Genomic DNA, 19548 nt, shown 5'->3' on the forward strand with positions numbered 1-19548 from the left:
GTAAAATAAAACTGAATCCAAATACACAATGCATCAAACTTCTTCCAGATAATTTCTGCACTTTTGTTGAGACCAAACATGAATTAATTTTAAGTGTTTTCCGGCTATACTGAATTATTACTTGATCATAATTGGCACGCAGTCTTGTTTGCTTTGTAGGTCGCGGGTAGATTTTTAATGTTTTTTAAGCAACGTGGGTTTTTCAACTTCAACTTTTTCAGGCCACACTTTTTCTAGACAATCATCCCTTACGTTTTTGTTAACACCGCGGACCTCTCAGCTGATCTGCCCGTAGTTGATACTGTGCCGTAGAAAGTGAAAAGGTTCATACCCTGCTGCTGGAACCACTGAAGTTTAGCGCGATCTAAATCTTCGTGCTGAAGTTTCTGCAACTTCTTCCTGCTACCGCCCTTCATTTCCGCTTCAAGTCACTTTTTTGTCCTTCCATATCGTAGCCACAGCGACTGAGACAGCCCCATGAGAAAAAATGTTGACTGTTGAAAACACTGAGACGAAGTCACTGAAGCTGGAAGTGAGAAGTCGGTAATAGATGACAACATTTGTGTGAAAACAGTTAGGCACATCGCGAGAAATAAACGTGTTACTCAACCATTGGATAACAATGAGTAGAAGGGGTGGCCGCATTCCTCAAGCGCGAAACAGAACAACCGCTGGACATTGGACATTGCCACTCGTGACTCAGATAGTCTGGGTTTTGACACATTTGCCATCGACTATTGAACGCTGAAAAGTCATCGCTATAAAGAGAGAACAATATCGGTATAGAGAAAGAATTAACACATTGTCCTTATGAAGAACCAAACAACGTTTACTCGTTATATAGGGAATAATATATATATATATATATATATATATATATATATATATATATATATATATATATATATATATATATATATATAACAATATTAGTACAAAAACAACATGACTTGGGGGGTAAAAGAAAATGCTAACCATCATCAAAGTATACACAACACATATTATTTTAAAATTCTTATCAAAACAGTTATTCAAAAACATAACCAACAATTACTGACACAAACACGTTGCTTTGGAACGCAAAGCAGTTCCAAGAGAATGGAAGCAATAAACAATCACAAAACGTGAACAGTGTCAACTTCAATTGTTTGATTTAATATTAAAAATAGCGGGATATTTAAAATATTGTGATAACGTCAAATAAATGTTGATACATTCGATTTACAGATGAATAAACTACACTAACAGGTAGGTAAAATAAAGAAATGCTATTATAAAAACAGTGCTGATAAAACAATTTTTTTGTCTTTACATGACAGAGAGATGTAAGGTCCAGTGACCAAATCATCACGACACAAATTGGCTTGTTTACCGGTAGGATGCGCACATACACTGATACGCGAGCACTAAAAGCGGCACTGATCACAATGGCTGGGTGCTGTTGAAGGCGTAACTCCCACTGCTGTAGGCTCTGTCAGGATCGGTGAGGTAGGTCCAAGGGGTCATGTCGCTTCAATATCTTCGCTTGTTGGTTGTTGAGAAGATTGTGTGCCAGGGTATTAGGATGCACCCGCAACCTGTTTTGATATTGTTCAGAAGATTTTTTGCACTCTTCAGAGACTGTTAGTACCTGAAGATCTCTATGTATTGCATCATTCTGGATGTACCAAGGTGCATTAGCGATTGTTCTCAGAGTTTTGGATTGGAATCTTTGTATTATCATATTAGATTTGCTAGCTGAACCCCAGAGCTGTGAGCCATATGTCCAAATGGGTTTTATTATTGTATTGTATATCATCAGCTTGTTGTCAATCGATAGGTGAGAGTTTTTTCCCAACATCCAGTAAAGTTTTCTGTATAAAATTCCCAATTGAAGCCTTTTCGTCCATATATGTTTGGTCCAAGATAGACGTTTGTCAAGGTGAATAGCTAAGTATTTTACGTCATAATTTTGGGGCAAAGGATGTCCATTGAGGTTAACTTGTGGACATGTACCTCTTCTTAGAGTGAATGTAATTTGTGTGGATTTTGAGGGGTTTACTCTAATTCTCCAGAGTTTAAGCCATTTATTTGTTTTGTTCAGATGTAGTTGCAGTCTCTCTGATACTATTATTGGGTTGCTATGAGAGGCCAAGAAAGCGGTATCATCTGCGAATGTTGCAAGCGTTAGGTTATTGCTTATTGGCAAGTCAGCCGTATATATCAGATACCGAAATCGGTCCGAGCACACTACCCTGCGGTACACCAGATAGGATGGGGTAGAGTTTTGTATAAGTTTCACTATATTTTACCAGATATCTCCTTTCTGTAGATAGGTCAAATAAAGAAATGCTATTATAAAAACAGTGTTGATAAAACAATATAAAATACAAAGTTTTAATAATAATGATTGAAAATGGTATTTTTAGTTTGATATTAAAGTAGTTAAAAAATCTAAACTATATCACTCACATACATAGCCGGCAATTTTTTGATTCCCGAAATATTTCGTTTTAAAAGAAACGTTTAAATTGAACTTATATTGTCAACATCCTTTTTGCGATTAATGAAATTTTGGCATTGTAGATATAACAGATCTCAAAGATTTTTCTCTGAAATTCTGTATTGGATTGATCTAAGATACGGGAGCGCGGTCTATAGTGGGACACTTCTGAATATTTAAGTCATTCAGGTGCATCTCTAATTTTTTTAAAGGTTTGAACATATAAAATCAATGCTTTGGGTATCCTCGATTATGTGTCAATTGAAGTTTTAGATAGAGTTAACAGAAAGGACTGCCTAATCATTGACTCAGTAAGGACCATTTGTCCCAGCATGGACCAATATTGGTTCATAGTGGGACTCCTATTGGTTTATATCGGGACACATATGATCCATACTGGGACTATTATAGTTGAATTAGGAAGTAAGTAGGTATTTATGGGGAATCAGTATTAAAAAAATTGTTTGTATCAAAATTAAAATTACAAAAAGCATTTACAACATTTTATATGGACAAAAATCAAATTGGAACTATAGCTGATTTGCTGAACGTTCCGTTGGACCTATTGCGCTAGGTTTTGGTCATAACAATATTACCTTGTTCTATGGTGTCAATATCTTTTTTTTTTTTTCGGGATATATAAATGCATTACCCAATGTTTTACGAAGGAAGGAGATCACATATTCGCTGTTAATATCATCTTCAACACATCCAGTATAATGACGAACAGTTTTCTTGGTAGGGTATTGCACAAGTAACAAAATCGCCAATATATCTGGCTCTAAATCATTGTCCTCGTCATCACAACGTGCGTTTGATTCCATGTTATCATCTGTTTCGGACTCTTCAGAGCTTGTTTGTCCCATTTTATATCCTTTTTTAGATAATAAATCGACACATATTATGTTCTTATTTTTTTTTTAGTTTATATTTTTTGTAATGCTCAAAACACTTGTTTTGTGACTTTCTGTTTCTTATTATTTTCTTTTTAACTGTTTTTTTTTTTCTTGTCTTTGTCTATACCCTTTTATTCTATTTTTTATAGGAGTGTCTGTAAGTACTAGTTATTTTTCCTTCTTTTGGTGGTATTTTTTCTAGGGGGTGCTTTTAGATGAAGCCTAATGACTTTAGGTGTTATTAATTTTGATACTCTAGAATGAGAAGGTCCAGCTATTTGAAGTACATCAGAAGGTTCAAAATAGGCAGTATTAATTTTATTTGACTCAACTGATATTTTTTCTATGGGAACAATATAAATTTCAGTGGACGACTTGGGCGGAGTGTTTGCTTTGCTTGTTACAGTATTTTGAGGTTCTGGATGTGGTAAAGTTGCAACTTCAGACGGCCGTTCTGTGATATAAGACATCATGAAATCTTGGTCTGTAAAAATGTTGGAATCCACATAACAAATTCCAGTTTTCTTTCTTTCAAAACCTCTTAAAAGATTGGTTGGGTAAAGGCTAAAGGAAATGCTTTACCAACATTTTCACTTATGTTATAAATTGTTAAAGGTGTACCCAGGTTATTAATCATCCATTCGTCAGATGCTCTATTGTAATATGATTTAAAGGGTTCAAAGCAGGATGTATCTAAAGGCTACAGTGGGGTGATGGTAAGGTCAATAATACTATGCCATTTGCACACATACTTTGCTTTCTTTAAAACATCAACTGCATAATGGCTTTCATGATTGTCGAATATAATGAATATCTTTTTCGCAGGAGAGCTGTTGGTATGTTTAATAATATGATCCAAATATTCTGAAAATTTGTTGAAGTCATCCAACCTGTAGAAAATGCGGAACCCCAGAATCAGGTGGAGCGTGTTGTAACATTTTTGGGATAAATTTTTTTCTTGGTAAAACCATAAATGGTGGAATAAAAGTACCATTTGCAGATATTAACAGGGTTGCTAAAATACCCCATTCTCCCGAAGTGTTTTTCCGACTTGTTTGCAACCACTTTGCGCTAATATCTTTGGAGACTTGTGCAGAGTCTTAACTCCCGTCTCATCTAAATTGTAAATGTCACTTGGACAAAATTTATACTTTTGAAACACACTTGTCAGATTTTTAAAAAACTCACTAACATTGTGTTTGTTAAAGCTTGTCGCACGAGACAAACGGGTAGCTTCAAGTGTGCGTAACGTTAACCGAGAATTGCGACGTCGGAAATTTTTTAACCACTCACCCCCCAGCGGCACCATTTAAATTCCAAGTGTCTGGTATAACGATTGAATTTGTAATGGCTAAAGACTAAGCCAAAATTCTAGTCTCTCTTTCAGTTAGACCATAGCACATATATAAGGCATCAAATAAATACTGTGCCAACATAGCTTTCTCTGCTTCAGTAAATATAGATTTATACCCATGTTTTTGTGTAAAATCATACTTTTCTTTTTTCATCATCTGAGAGAGCCTTATATTTTGAAACATGACGGTGTAAAGCCGATTTTGATATAGAGTGTATTGCTGCTGCTTCTCTTATAGTTTTGTGACCGCTGATTACTTCTAGGACTGCTTTACTTATCTGGTTTGATCTTTCCAAGTAAAGTATAGCACTATCTTCGTAATAATCTTGTAGCTTTCCCCTCGCCCACTTAGGCATTGTTAAAAAATCAGTAACACAATTAAACAAGTTATAAAAATTATCATCCTTACTTGTTTTTATTCAATTTGGAAACATTTATATGTTGTAGACGTACAAAATGTTAAAAATATTTAATCAGAAACCTACTTTTAAATAAAATCATCAGAAAACGCTTATAACATGCACTATTTACATTCGTCCCAGTATAGACAGAACACTTTTTTTAGATGTCCAAGTATGCATCACATAGATATTTCTCAGTATGAACCATTACACGAAAAAATAAATTTTAACTGATTACTTAAAATAGGTAACACACAAACAAATATTCACTGGCCCATCTACTCTCTAATTTCATAACCTCAAAACATATTAAATAGGGTTTTAAAATATTTACTAATAAAAAAGTTAGAAACAGAATTATTTGACATATATTCACTTACCTTTTTATTGAAAATATTAAATACAGTAGACTCCCTCTATAACGAGAACTGAAATGACTAATTACCTCGTTATATCCAACAACAATAATACTGTGCATACATATGAATATGTAGTTAAAACATTAACTTTCTATAGTGAAGCCATTCGGAGCAATATAAGATGCTAATAAATATTGTTTGAATGGCGTTTTTAAAACAAAGTTGTTTACTTTTATTGTCAATGAAATGCATTATAACAAAAAAGAGTTGTTTACTTTTACTGTCAATGATATACGTTAAAACAAAAAATCTGTATTCTGTAAATATGTATAAAGCGTATAAAGTTATTTTGTCATTTTTGACTGCTTTAAATTGTCCAGTATTCTATCTATCATATTTTCTAAAGATGTGAAACAGTTTTATGCTTCTTCATTTGCGTTTTGTCCTTGGATAAAGTTTCTGACAACCTTTAAAACACGTGTGAATGGTCAACCCAATACAATGACACTTGTGAATCATAAATTTTACATTTCCGACTAAGAATCATAAATTGTAAGAAGTTTATTGCGGGCGGCCCGCAGTTAAAAAGGGTATTTATTTATAGCTACGACCGGGCCAAAACGTAAAAAACACGTTTTTCAATCTTATTTTTTCTCGTTATAAGCAAATTTACCTCGCTATAAAGGGTTATAGTTCAATAGAAATTTCACGGGACATCTAATGTACCTCGTTATAAGCGAAACCTCGTAATAACCGTGTTCGTTATAAAGGTAGTATACTGTATTTTTCTTATTATTGGTCGGAAATTGCAAATTAATCACAAACACAACGTGTATGAACAGATGACTCAACACAAGTGATTTGAGGTGTTATACGCAACGTACAAGGTTGCCAGATCATTTGTCCCACTAAGAACCATGTTCCAGCATAGACAGACCACTCTCCCCTACATGAATCATTATACAGGATTCTATGGTTTTTACTATTAACATGGATGCTGATACTTGTTGATTGTGGTTTAAGTTTATATTCACTTTTGTAAAGGGCCAACTTTTGTCTCGGCATCCATGTTAATAATAAAGACCACAGAGTCCTGTATAATGATTCATGTATCTTAAATCAATCCAATACAGAATTTCAGCATATAATCCTCGAGCTGTGTTATATCTATAATGCCAAAAATTCCATGAATCACAAAAAGGATCTTGACAATTTAACACTTTTGTTTTAAAACAAATATTTCGGTTATCAGAAAATTACCGACTATGTATGTGAGTGGTATGGTTTAGATTTTTTAACTACTTTAATATCAAACTATAAACATTGTAAAAATGCCATTTTTTCCATCAATATTATTAAACCGTAGTATTTTTGTATGTTTTCATAAGAACATTTATTTATTTGACTTACCTGTTATTGTAGTTTGTCTATCCGCTATTTTTAATATTAAATCAAACAATTGAAGTTGACACTGTTCACATTTTGTGATTGATTATTACTTCCATTCTGAAAGCAACGTGTTTGTGTCAGTAATTGTTTGGTTATGTTTTTGAATAACTGTTTTGATAAGAATTTTAAAATAATATGTGTTATGTATACTTTGATTATAGTTAGCATTTTGTTTTACCACCCAAATCACGTTGAGTTTTGTGCTACTATTTGGTTAAGTTTGTAATAGTTTAATAGGCTGCAACTGTCATAATTTGTTCTTGGTTTTTGTAGTTTAAACTATGATGAAGTCTATAAACATAGACAAAAGCTTAACTTTTAATAAAAAGGCACTTACTATAAGACACCCGAGTTTTATTTGCTTGGTTACTGAAATAAAGGGTATCTGTCAGTGTTATCGTTTTGTATTTTAATATTCACTAGTACCCGTTTGAAATTCCGAAGAACATATTGAAGCATTTCAGGGGTTACTGGACTAAATTCATGCAATATTCGTTTTATTACTGTTCTGAAGATATTTTTGATGGCATCTTAATGCAATTACTATTTTCTTTGGGAACAAGCCACAATATAAGTTTAAAATAAGTTTTGTATTTTTTATACAATTTTTATATTTTAATTAAGTTTTTGTATACAATGTTTTGTATTTTGAGAACGATTTCCGAAGAGGAAATTGAGACGTCAAAAATAAACTTATTATTGTGGCTTATTCCCAACGAAAATATTAATTACTATTCGCTTTCTTAGTTCTTCCAATGAAGCTTCAATTGTAGGTATACATCTCGCTTTTTAAATAACCTACATGAAGAATACAGGTGAGTTAAATAGGTTATCTGGCTCTCCACTTAATAAGCCACATCGAACTCTCGTGAACTCCTTCATATAGGGATATTTAAAAAGCAAGATTTATAACGACCATTTCAGCCTCATTGGAAGAACGTAAGATAACGAATAGTGCATCAACCCTAAAATGTTCTTCGTAATTTCGAATAGCGACTTTATAATTGTATAGACGTTCGTAGATAACATTTTAAATATTTGAGCAAATAGTTATAGCTGACGGGTAAACTGTTTGGAATTATAAATTTATGTTTTAATGTTTTTGGTATGACCGTAAATTAACACTAATAAGACATACGCGTTACGTTTAGTTTTTAAAATGTATAACACTTTCAATAAACTGATATTTTTTTACAAGAGTAGAGTTAATTAAAAAAATATGGATGTTTGAATTCTCCTGCAAAACACCAGTCTAACAATATATCACATATGGAATATTCCCTATTTAACATTTAAGAGTTGTGGAGCTGGATTGGTGGGGGTTGATACTTGATGGATATCTATATCGTTAAAACATGACCCCTTTAGAATAAAAATCGACCTGTTTTAGCATTTTCACAAAATCCAATCAATATTGCTAAATATCAGGGTGGACTCTTTGAGTGGCCAACTATATATATATCCTAGAGGTGATATTAAGACTATTACAGAAATTAACCTCACCAGTCTTCCGGCTTGAACCGCGCTGATTATCATTGCGCCGAGCTTTCTACATCATCTTCGATGTTATCTTCAGGGCTTCCGAGGTCTCGGTCTCCCGAGTCTCCAACCACACTGATCACTTATCAAAGTATTATTGGTGCTGGAAATAGAGGACGCGTCATTTATACCGTCGATGGTGGCGTGGCTTGGGTGGAGGATTGGCCCGAACATTTCTAACAGTAGGATTTTGGTTGACGGGTGGAGCTGATGGTATTTTCTTTATGAGAGGTCTCCAACCCGTCCTCTCCTCCACCCGTCAACCAAAATCCTACTGTCAGAAATGTTCGCGCCAATCCCCACGCCAACCTCCACCCAAGCCACGTCACCATCGACGGTATAAATAACCCGCCCCCTATTCCCAGCACCAATAATACTGTGATCAGTGTCGTAGTGTCTGGGGACTAGGGAGAGTGTGACCTTGGAAGCCCTGAGAAAGATATCGAAGAGGATGTCGAAAGCTCGGCGCAATGATAATCAACGCGGTTCAACCTGGAAGGCTGGTGAGATTAATTCCTGTAATAATATTCATCTTAGTTTTCTCTCTTTTTCTCTCTCTCTCTCTCTCTCTCTCTCTCTCTCTCTCTCTCTCTCTTTCACTCTCTCTGTTTCACTCTCTCTCTTTCTCTCTCTCTCTTTCTCTCTCTCTCTCTCTCTCTCTCTATATATATATATATATATATATATATATATATATATATATATATATATATATATATATATATATACACGTTGATGCACTTTCGATATAACTTTTAAAAAAGAATTATTTATTTTTAAAAAAAAAATACAATATTACTTTATTAAAATCTTAATTACATAAATGAAACGAATTGATCAAAAAATGATATTCGAATGAATGTTATAAAATATAAAAATGGGTTTATTGTCCGGAATTGTTTGAGATGCTGAATTTGCAATTGCTTGCATTACACTGTAGTTCAACGGTTGTATGGGAGCTTATGGTTACATTTCTTCTCCCTCCTCTGGATGTAACTTCGTCCTCGAAGTTTTTAATGTTTGGGCTAGTAGTTCTTCCAAAATTTGGATTCGTGCCGTGTCTAGCTTGGGCCCGAAAAGAATTTTGGAAATACGTTTTCTTTTCTTCAGTAGGAATATTGTTAGTATGACTGACACAAATAGGATGATTATCAGTGAAGTGATGCTGAATCCAGTAGAGAGTTGTGGTAAATTAGCAGTTATCTCGATGGGTTGGATTTGTCCATGCGTCTCTGGGATTCTCAGTTTTTCGATTTTTATTTCGTGGTTTGCTATAAGTTCCATGGGTATGATATCTGGTACGTGGATTTCTTGATTTGACTTTTTGTTAAATTTGATGCCATCTATGGTAATGGATTCATTTGTGGTAAGGATGCTGCTGGATTTGATCGTTTGTTCCCTAATATTTATTGGTTCTACTATTCCCAATAATATCGCATTGTTGGTTTCTTGAAAGAAATTTTCTTTGGCTATACTTTTAGTGCAATTCTTGACATTTGGTATCGTACATTGGGACCTTACTGGTTTCGTGCATATGATGTTCTCAGCTTGTCTCGTGCAGATCTCGAACCATTTATTATTGGTACGATAATGTGCTGGTGGAAAAATCATAATATGGTCTGCATTTGGGATAGGATAAATTTTAAATGTGTTGTGGGATTGTTCGTAGAGGATAGGGATTTTGATAATTATGAGCATAGTTCGTTGTGTGACACAAACTAATGTTTTATATAGTTCAACTAGTTCATATGGGTGTTCGTCATTTACTAATAAAGAATTTCTGGGATAAATTTTTAAGAGATTTACTTTAAGATCTTCAAGTTCTTTTAATGCAAACAATTCAATATTGGCGATGTCTAGATGGGATAAGGAGATAGTTCTGATTAATTTCATCAAAAATTCGTATATGTTTTGAAGGTTTAATATTTCATTCTGTAATGCAACATATCCGTCGAGGTCAGCTGACAGCTTGTTAATTGTGGATATAAGCAAGCCATTATTTTTATTTAAATTTATTAAGAGTTTTTCGAATCTCGTATCGCTGGCTTGCCCGTACTAGATCTGATTATTAAGTGTTTTTATTATCTCGTTTTGTTTCATTTCTATAGCGGTAATATGGGTTTTTAGGAGGTCTAAGTCTGAGACGTCTGGGTTTCCTGTAATATATTTTATGACTATACCTAGAAAGTTGAAAAGTCCTGTTTTTTGTGTTCTTTTGCGTGTAATTTGTGTAGGTCGTCTTCTGCTTGTTGTTGTAGATGTTCGTATTGAGTGTATAGTGACGAAAGTGGTCCTCGTTTTAGTTGGTCTTTAAAATAGTCTATTGGGCTACTGTTTAGGGATTCTTCTAGTTTTTCTAAGTCAATGTGCAGAAAGTGTCTGTGGTAGTGAGAAATTTCGTGAGATTTGCCTATATCTTCGGCGTAGTATCCATTACGTAGTATCCATTACGTAGTATCCATTATTAGGAATTTCCAGTATTTTGAGGGGATGTCCCACGGATAGGGTTATCGTGAAAAGAGATTTCGTTTGAAATATTTTTGTCTACATGTTTCCTAGTTCTTTTTACAAATTTAAGGTGAGTACTAGTTTTATTTTGTTTATCTGTTTTTCCTATTATTTTTGTATTTTCTTGTTTGTCGGGATGCATTGTGGAGAAAGGGGCTTGTAATTTTGGCTTGTGTTTTTTCTTAGATACATAAAGAGGTTGTGAAAGATCAACTTCAGGTATCTCTTCGGTATTTTCGTTTTGTTTGTCTAAAGCGTGTTGCCTTTTTTCTTTCTGTTTGTTGTAAAGTTCTTGGATGAATGGTTGTAATTCGTCTTTGTGGTTTTGGTTGTATGTTTCATACACTGGAAGGTCAAAATCGAAATGTATTTCTTCAGCGTATGGACCGTAAAGAATTGAAAAAGGTGAGTAATTGGTAGCACTGTGAATAGATTGGCTGTAGATTAAAACGGCATGTGTGAATACGTCATCTAGTGAATCGTTAGGGTTTTGGACACGTAAGGTGCGAAGTTTTTCTATAAGTGTAAAGTGGAAGTGTTCTACGGGTGAATTAGAAGATGAGTTGTTGGCAGTAGTGAAATGTATTTCTATTTTATGGAGGTTTAAAAACTCCTTAATGATTGCAGAGTTGAATTCTGTGCCTTGGTGGCAAACAATTTTTTGGGGATAGTTATGATGTGAGAAGTAGTGTCGTAGTTTGCTCAGAATGGAGATCGACGTTTTGTCAGGTAATTTATAACATTGGGCGTACTTAGAGAATGAATCTACAATTGTCAGATAAAGATTTTTGTTACAATGAAAGACGTCTATGTGTAGTAGTCCTAATTGTGGCGGTTTGTAAGGGTGTCTTTCATACTTATTTTTTAAGCATATTTCGCAAGTATTGATAAAGTTTGAGATTGTAGTTTGCATGAAGGGCCAGTAAAATTTATGTAAGAGGTGCTTGTAAGTTTCTACTATTCCGTTACGGTTATCGGTGTGGTATTTTTTGACACATTCTACCTGTTGTCTTTCGTCTTCGATGTCTTGTAATAGTTTGTTGCAAAATATTGTTTTCACTGTGGAGTTTATGTTTTCTTTAAAGTAATTGCATATGAATGGTCGGAATTCGTGTGGTATTTTTATTGCAAATTTTTGATTGGGCCTAAGTAAATGTTGGAAAGTTTCTGGTAATTTTCCAATCGTCGGTAATAGTTACTATGTGACGGTGTTTGTTTAAAATTTTCTTATAAGTCATTTCGTATTTTTCAGAGTTTGGTTGAAATATAATTTGGTTAGTTGACAAGTTGATTGGTTCTTCCGATATTTCTATGCCTGTAATAGGATTTTCGACAGCGGTGTGTTGCGTGTTTCCGTCCGTTGGCTTTTGGTTTTTACCAAATTCGTCTCAGAATTCGTCGATGTCGAATTGGCCACTAATATCCAGTGGTTCGGCAGAGTTTGAACTAGTGCTTAAGGCGTTTATTCGAATTCGACTGAGAGCGTCTGCGACTTAATTTTCCTTTCCTTTTTTATATCGGACTTCAAATTGAAATTCTTCAAGTTTAATTTTTTGGCGGGATAATCTTGAGCAAGGATTTTTGATTTTATTAATCCAAACAAGTGGGTTGTGATCTGTTTCAATGATAAAATTTTGGCCATACAGATATGGGCGGAAATGTTTACAAGAATCTACCATGGCAAGCAATTCTTTTTCGATTGTAGAATAGTTCTGCTCTGCAGTATTTAATGTGCGAAAGTAGTAGGCGATCGGCTGGTTATTCTGGGATAAGACAGATCCAATAGCTATGTTAGATGCATCCGTAGTTAATACGAATGGTTTAGAAAAGTCGGGATTTTGGAGAATCGGGGCGTTGGTAAGCAACTGTTTACATTTTTGGAAACACTCTTAAGAAATCTGGATTAGTGGGGACAATGGTTGCGTTTTTTCGTGTACATCTCGTGAATGGAGAGGTGATCTTTGCAAAGTTTTTACAGAAACGTCTGTAAAAGCCAATAAGACCTAAAAAGGATTTTATTTCCTTGACGGTTTTAGGTAGAGGATATTTCTGGATAGCCTCGATTTTACTGGGATTCGGTTTTATACATTCGGGAGTAACTATGTGACCTAAAAAGGCAACTTCTTTGGTCAAAAATTCGGATTTATCTAATTGAACCTTTAGATTGTTTTCTCGAAATGTATTAAAAATTGTGGAGATGTGGACTAAGTGATCTTGGAGAGATTTGGAGAAGACTATAACGTCATCCATATAAACAAAACAAAATTTATGTAGGAAGGGTCTCAAGATATTGTCCATTAATCTTTCGAAAGTGGCAGGACTGTTCTTTAGTCCAAAAGGCATTCGCAAAAATTCGAAGTGGCCGTGGGGTACTGAAAATGCTGTTTTGTTAATAGAATTTGGGTGAACTTCTATTTGATGGAAGCCTTGAGCGAGATCTAGGGTGGTGAAGTATGTAGCTTTACCAAGATTGTCAAGAATTTCATTAATTTTTGGTAGAGGATACTTATCTGCAATAGTATTCTCATAGAGTTTCCTATAATCGATCACCATGCGGAATTTTCGCTTCCCTGAGGCGTCAGGTTTCTTGGGGACAATCCAGACAGGTGCCGAGTAAGGTGAAACTGAAGTTCGGATTATCTTGTTGTCTAAAAGTTTGTTTACTTTAGCCCAGTCTGGTTATACAAAAATCATCGATTTCACGGCAAAATGTTTCGCAGATATCTGAAGCTTTTAAGACATAGGTGGGGGTTACTAGATGACGAATAGATAAAAAGATACTCCTATTTTTACCTTGCGTTTTTTTTTTAACAATAATTTATGGTCAGAATTTGATTTTTTATCTATACGTTTTTACCCTTATAATTTAAAAAAACAATATTTATACCATTTTTTTATATCAAGAATATCTTTATTTTCCCGTTTTTTCGATTAAAATTGATAAATAATTTACGGAGATATTTGCAAAAAAGCAGTTTTTTTGCACTAATTTACAAATTTTATTAATTTTTTTATTAACAAAATAAAATGTTTTTAATACACTTCAACATTGAGGAATTACCGTCCTTTAAATTTGTGCGAAATTTCCCTCCGATCGGTCAAATAGTTTAAAAGTTATTCAATTTGTTTATCCCTGGGACTAATTATTTAAACCATTGAACTTGCCCTATGAATAATGCTAGACACATTTAACAAATTTAATATGATTCTTTAAGACTTATAATATCTCAGAAGTTAAATGAATATTGAGTTTTCATCGAAATTATTTACAAAATAAACGTTTGAAAAAGGGGTATGTTTTTTACTTATAAACAATTGTAATAACTTCTATATTTTTCAAGCTACATACTTATACGTACAACCATTAGATAGCTGGTAAAAAAACTCACATTTAACAAAAAAAAATAAACCTGCTATGAACAATAGGAACAAAGTTAGCGACAATTTTTTTGTCAATTATATCTCCATAGTTTATAAACATTAAGAAGTAAAATTTGCATAAATTTTGAATGAAAATCTAAACTTTATATTGAATTTTATAGCTAAAAATTCATCCAATTTTTCGAAACTTAAAACCTTTCGAAACGAAGTTACTTTCGAAAGATCGACATAGGAAAGTGGAGGGGAAACTGTTTTAGCTCCTCGCTGCAAAATTTAATATTATGGTTACGGATTTATCATTCAAAAGCTTCAACAGTTCTGTAGGAATTTCATCAGGTCCATTTGCTTTTCCATTTTTAGCGTTTCTTATTGCGTATTCTACTTCTTCTTTCAATATGTCTGGCCCAGTTGCATTGATTATCTGAGTTAAGTTGTTTCTATCGTCTTCAAATAATTCATTCAGGTATTCTGTCCATCTTTTTATTTTATTCTCTAGATCTACAATAAGATTTCCATCTTTGTCTTTAAGTTTACCTATTTGGCATTTCTTTTTGAGGCCTGTTGAGCTGAACTATATATTTGGCATTTCTTTATGTTTCCTGTTATCTCTTTTACTTTTTTGTGCATATTGAACGCATCGTACTTTTTCTCATAGGTTTCCATTTCTTCACATTGTTCTTTAATCCACTCCTCTTTGGCTTCTTTTATTCTTTTTTATATGTGTTTATTTATTTCTTTGTATTTGTCTGGGTAATTCTTCATCTTTCTTCTTTGTTCCATCAAGTCTAGTATATCTTGTGTCGTCCACCCCTTATTCTTTGTTCTTGTTTTTGTAACATGTTTCTTTCCTGCTGTTTGTATAGCTGTATTTATGTACTTTAATTTTTGGTTAACGTTGTTTGTATCGTTAATTTGTTGCTACACTGAACGGAGGTTTTCATTTATTTTTTCTCCTGTTTCTTGTCGTATATTTTTGTTTCTAAATTTATTTAAATCTAGTGCCTTTCTGTGTGGTCTTCTAATCTTTTTTGGTCTCGCCTCTATCACAGTAACTACCGGGTTATGATCTGAGCCTATATCAGCTTCTGGGTACGTCTTAGTACATTTAACAGCATTATGATACCTCCTTGCTATCATAATGTAGTCTATTTGATTTCTCACTATTTTTTCTTTGATATGTTGTGGAGATGTCCATGTATATAACCGCCGAGGAGGTAATTTGAAAAAGGTATTTGTTATTACGAAGTCTTCACTTTGGCAAAATTGAATCAATCGATCTCCTCTGTCATTTCTGTTTCCAAGCCCATATTTTCCTACTTGTTCTCCTACCTTACCTTGACCCACCTTGGCATTAAGATCGCTCATTAATATGTTAATGTATGGAAAGACTGACTTAATAAGTGAAGACAAACAACCTGCAACAAAAAGGTTCAGACCTGACAGTGAAGTCGAATAAATGAACCAAATTTTAACTTTTAAACCAATGTATGTAGAGAAAATAAAAAAAGTAAAGTTCAATAAACATTGCAAAATTTAATAAGGCAAGTGATGAAAAAATCGACTTATTTTATCAAAGCAGTAAGGCAGATAAGATTAATATTGTATATCATATTTGTAAGAAAAATAGAATAAAAATCAATATTGTTAATTATAAAAATATGTACAAACAATTATAATTAATATAAGGAATATAATAATATAATGTGTGAAAAATTACCTGAAATTTAATTTATAAAATATATAAGTATTATTACATCATTGATATAAAATGAAAAAACATGTTGATTTTCCGGGATTTTCCGAGATTTATGGGGGGTGAAAATTATGTCATCATTATTAATACTGCGACAGACTATTCGAGCAAATTCAAAAAAAGTATTTAGGGTGAATTTCAACTGGGCTCAATTTTTCCGAGTTTTCCCATATTTTCCGGCCAGTGAAAACTATGTAGTTATTCATATTTCGACGAGCTACCCCAGAATAAAAAAAAGAGGCTTGCAGCTGCAAAGGAAGCCGAGATAATGTAAATTTTTCCTACGTGTTGCAATTTGAAGTTCCGATGCCGAAAAAAAAAACGGAGCTGAAACAGATATCCTCTCCACTTTCCTATGTCGATCTTTCGAAAGTACCGTCGTTTCGAAAAATTAGATAAATTTTATAGCTATAAGTTTTAATATAAAGTTTAGATTTTCATTCAAAATTTGTGCAAATTTTACTTCTTAATGTTTATAAACAATGGAGATATGATTTTTTTTTAAAATAGTTACTAACTTCGTTCCTATTGGTCATAGAAGGTTTTTTATTTTTTAATGTGAGCTTTTTTACCAGCTATCCAATGGTTGTACGTACAAGTCTGTAGCTTGAAAAATATCGAAGTTATTACAATTGTTTATAAGTAAAAACATACCCCTTTTTCAAACGTTTATTTTGTAAATAATTTCGATGAAAACTCAATATGCATTTAACTTCTGAGATAGTCTGTCTTAAAGAACCCAATGAAATTTGCTGAATGTGTCTATTATCATGCATAGGGCAAGCTCAATAGTTTAAATAATTAGCCTCAGGGATAAACAAATTAAATAACTTATAAAATATTTGACTGATCGGGGGGAAATTTCGTACAAGTCGAAAATATGGTAATTCCTTGATGTTTAAATGTATTAATACCATTTTATTTTGTTAATAAAAAAAATTAATAAAATTTATAAATTAGTGCAAAAAAACTGCTTTTTTGAAAATATCTCTGTAAATTATTTATCAATTTTAATTAAAAAAAAAACGGGAAAATAAAGATATTCTTGACATAAATATTGTTTATTTAAAATATAAGGGAAAAAATTTATAGACAAAAAATCAAATTGTGACCATAAATTATTGCTTAAAAAAACGCAAGGTAAAACTAGGAGTATCTTTTCATCTATTCATCATCTAGTATCCCCCACCTATGTCTTAAAAGCTTCAGATATCTGCGAAACATTTTTCCACCTTTTTTTTAACCAGACTGGGCTACTTGTCGAGTGATCTCCTCTTGCATGTATTTGGGATGTCTGTAGCCTCTGACGTAAATGGGTGATTCGTCCTTGGTTTTAATTTCATGTTTTACTGCTGATGTGAGAGTTAAATTCTTTTAATCGTCGTAAAAAATATCTTTGTATTTTTTACAGAGTTTTATTATCTTACTTCTCTCTTCTTCGTTTAGATGTTCTATTCTTATTGCTGGTTCGTGAAATTGGGTCGGGCCGGATGAAATCTCGTAATTGTCTAGATTTTCGACGTGTAGTGTTTCTAATTGTATGGGTTTTTGTAGCTTAATGTTTTCTAGAAATCCGTCACTTATGTTTTACGCTATATTTTTAAAATAAGGAGTCTTAAAATTAACAGTTTTAACGTTGTCATTTAATGTCCTATGCTGTAATAAATCATTTAAATTTTTTGTAATTCTTTGGTGATATTGATCATATGATTCGTGATTTCTTTGGACAGTTGTTGAAAGCTGGGTAACTAGAATATCTTCGGAGCGTCTGTCTCCGTATTTAGCCAAAAGAGCTGGACGTACTTCAGCCCAAGCTGTTTTGTTTGAATAATTAAGGAAGTCTTAACTTTGATACGAGAGATGATATTTGAATTTAAAATAAATTTCTGAGAAGGTGTTAACTGCTGACCTACGAGGAAGGTAATTAAATTATCAACTGATTTTAGAAAGGTAGATAAGTTATCTCCGGTGGAGGATTCTGGTAACGTAGCACATAAGCTAGTGACATCGGCATTTGAAAATGGCATTTCAAATTCTGTGATTAAAATGGTAGGAATTTGTTGAGAAAAATCGGCGTTGATACGGGTGTTAGAATTAATTTGAGAATTCAATGTAAGGTTTTCAAGTAAAGAGTTTAAATGATTCACATAGTCTTCAGTTATATCAATAAAAGTGCTCATAAATCAAAATAGGAATGAAAGGATAATGTACTTACAGTAGGATGATCTGTTGGGATGTCCTGCACATAATCTTTTCCTTTCCAACGTTCGGTGGATGTCTCGTTTAACAACTAAGTTGACCAAGGAAACTGTTTATGCTTCTTGTACGAGCTATATCCTGTGCGCAGCGCCAGATAAATTGATGCACTTTCGATATAACTTTTAAAAAAGAATTATTTATTTTCAAAATTATACAACTAAGTTTTCTACTTCAAAAAAATACAATATTACTTTATTAAAATCTTAATTATATAAATGAAACGAATTGATCAAAAAATGATAATCGAATGAATGTTATAAAATATAAAAATGGGTTTATTGTCCGGAATTGTTGGAGATGCTGAATTTGCAATTGCTTACATTACACTGTAGTACGTTCAACGGTTGTTAGTATGGGTGCTTATGGTTACATATATATATATATATATATATATATATATATATATATATATATATATATATATATATATATATATATATATATTCGACATAAAAGACGATAATTACTTTCGTTTTTGAATTCAAACATGACTGACTACTTTTACATTTCTTATATATATTTTTAGTAATTTATGTATATATATATATATATATATATATATATATATATATATATATATATATATATATATATATATAATTATAAGACAGAAAAAACGATAATCACTTTTCTTTTTGAATTCAAAAATGACTCAACTACTTTTACATTTCTTATATATGTATATTTTTTTTAGTAATCCGTCAATGGACGCACATCATTGTGTTGAACTCATCTACAGTACGTTTCAAGTTCTATATGTGCTATACAACAAACATAAGATGTGCTTGTTTGTTTTTCATGTTAAACATCATTTCAATAAATATATAAGTTTCTAAGTATATATTGAGTTTTATTTATTCTCAGTTCCGTGCTACATTTTTATTCCAAAAACAAGTTATTTGTTTTCACTGTAATCTATTAACCCTTTCATTCACGAGTTTCTATTTGCACGGTTAAAAATTATTTTTTGATTAATATCTTGGTAAAATATGATTTTATGTATTAACACCCTCGAATGGTTTTTTCAAAATTTGCTTCCTTAAGTATATGAAAAAAATAGTGTCTACGATTGTAGATATTGGTAGTCAATGAAATAAATTATACTATTTATAAATATATAATATAATTATATAGTTTATTACTAAAAATGAAAATACAGTAAAATTT

The 19548-nt window shown here is 32.6% G+C and overlaps 1 protein-coding gene across 1 annotated transcript in view; it reads left to right on the top strand.

Annotated features, from left to right (window-relative positions):
- Window positions 1–19220, top strand: part of RpS24 (ribosomal protein S24) — a 32904-nt gene extending 13684 nt beyond the window's left edge. Inside the window, exon 4 of the mRNA XM_072545503.1 lies at window positions 19076–19220. Coding sequence (XP_072401604.1) covers window positions 19076–19078 — 3 coding nt within the window. The 3' untranslated portion in view covers window positions 19079–19220. The remainder of the gene's footprint in view (window positions 1–19075) is intronic.
- The last annotated feature ends 328 nt before the right edge of the window (window positions 19221–19548 follow it).

This window comes from Diabrotica undecimpunctata, chromosome 1 (assembly GCF_040954645.1).
Source record: "Diabrotica undecimpunctata isolate CICGRU chromosome 1, icDiaUnde3, whole genome shotgun sequence".
Classification (NCBI taxonomy): Eukaryota; Metazoa; Arthropoda; class Insecta; order Coleoptera; family Chrysomelidae; genus Diabrotica; species Diabrotica undecimpunctata.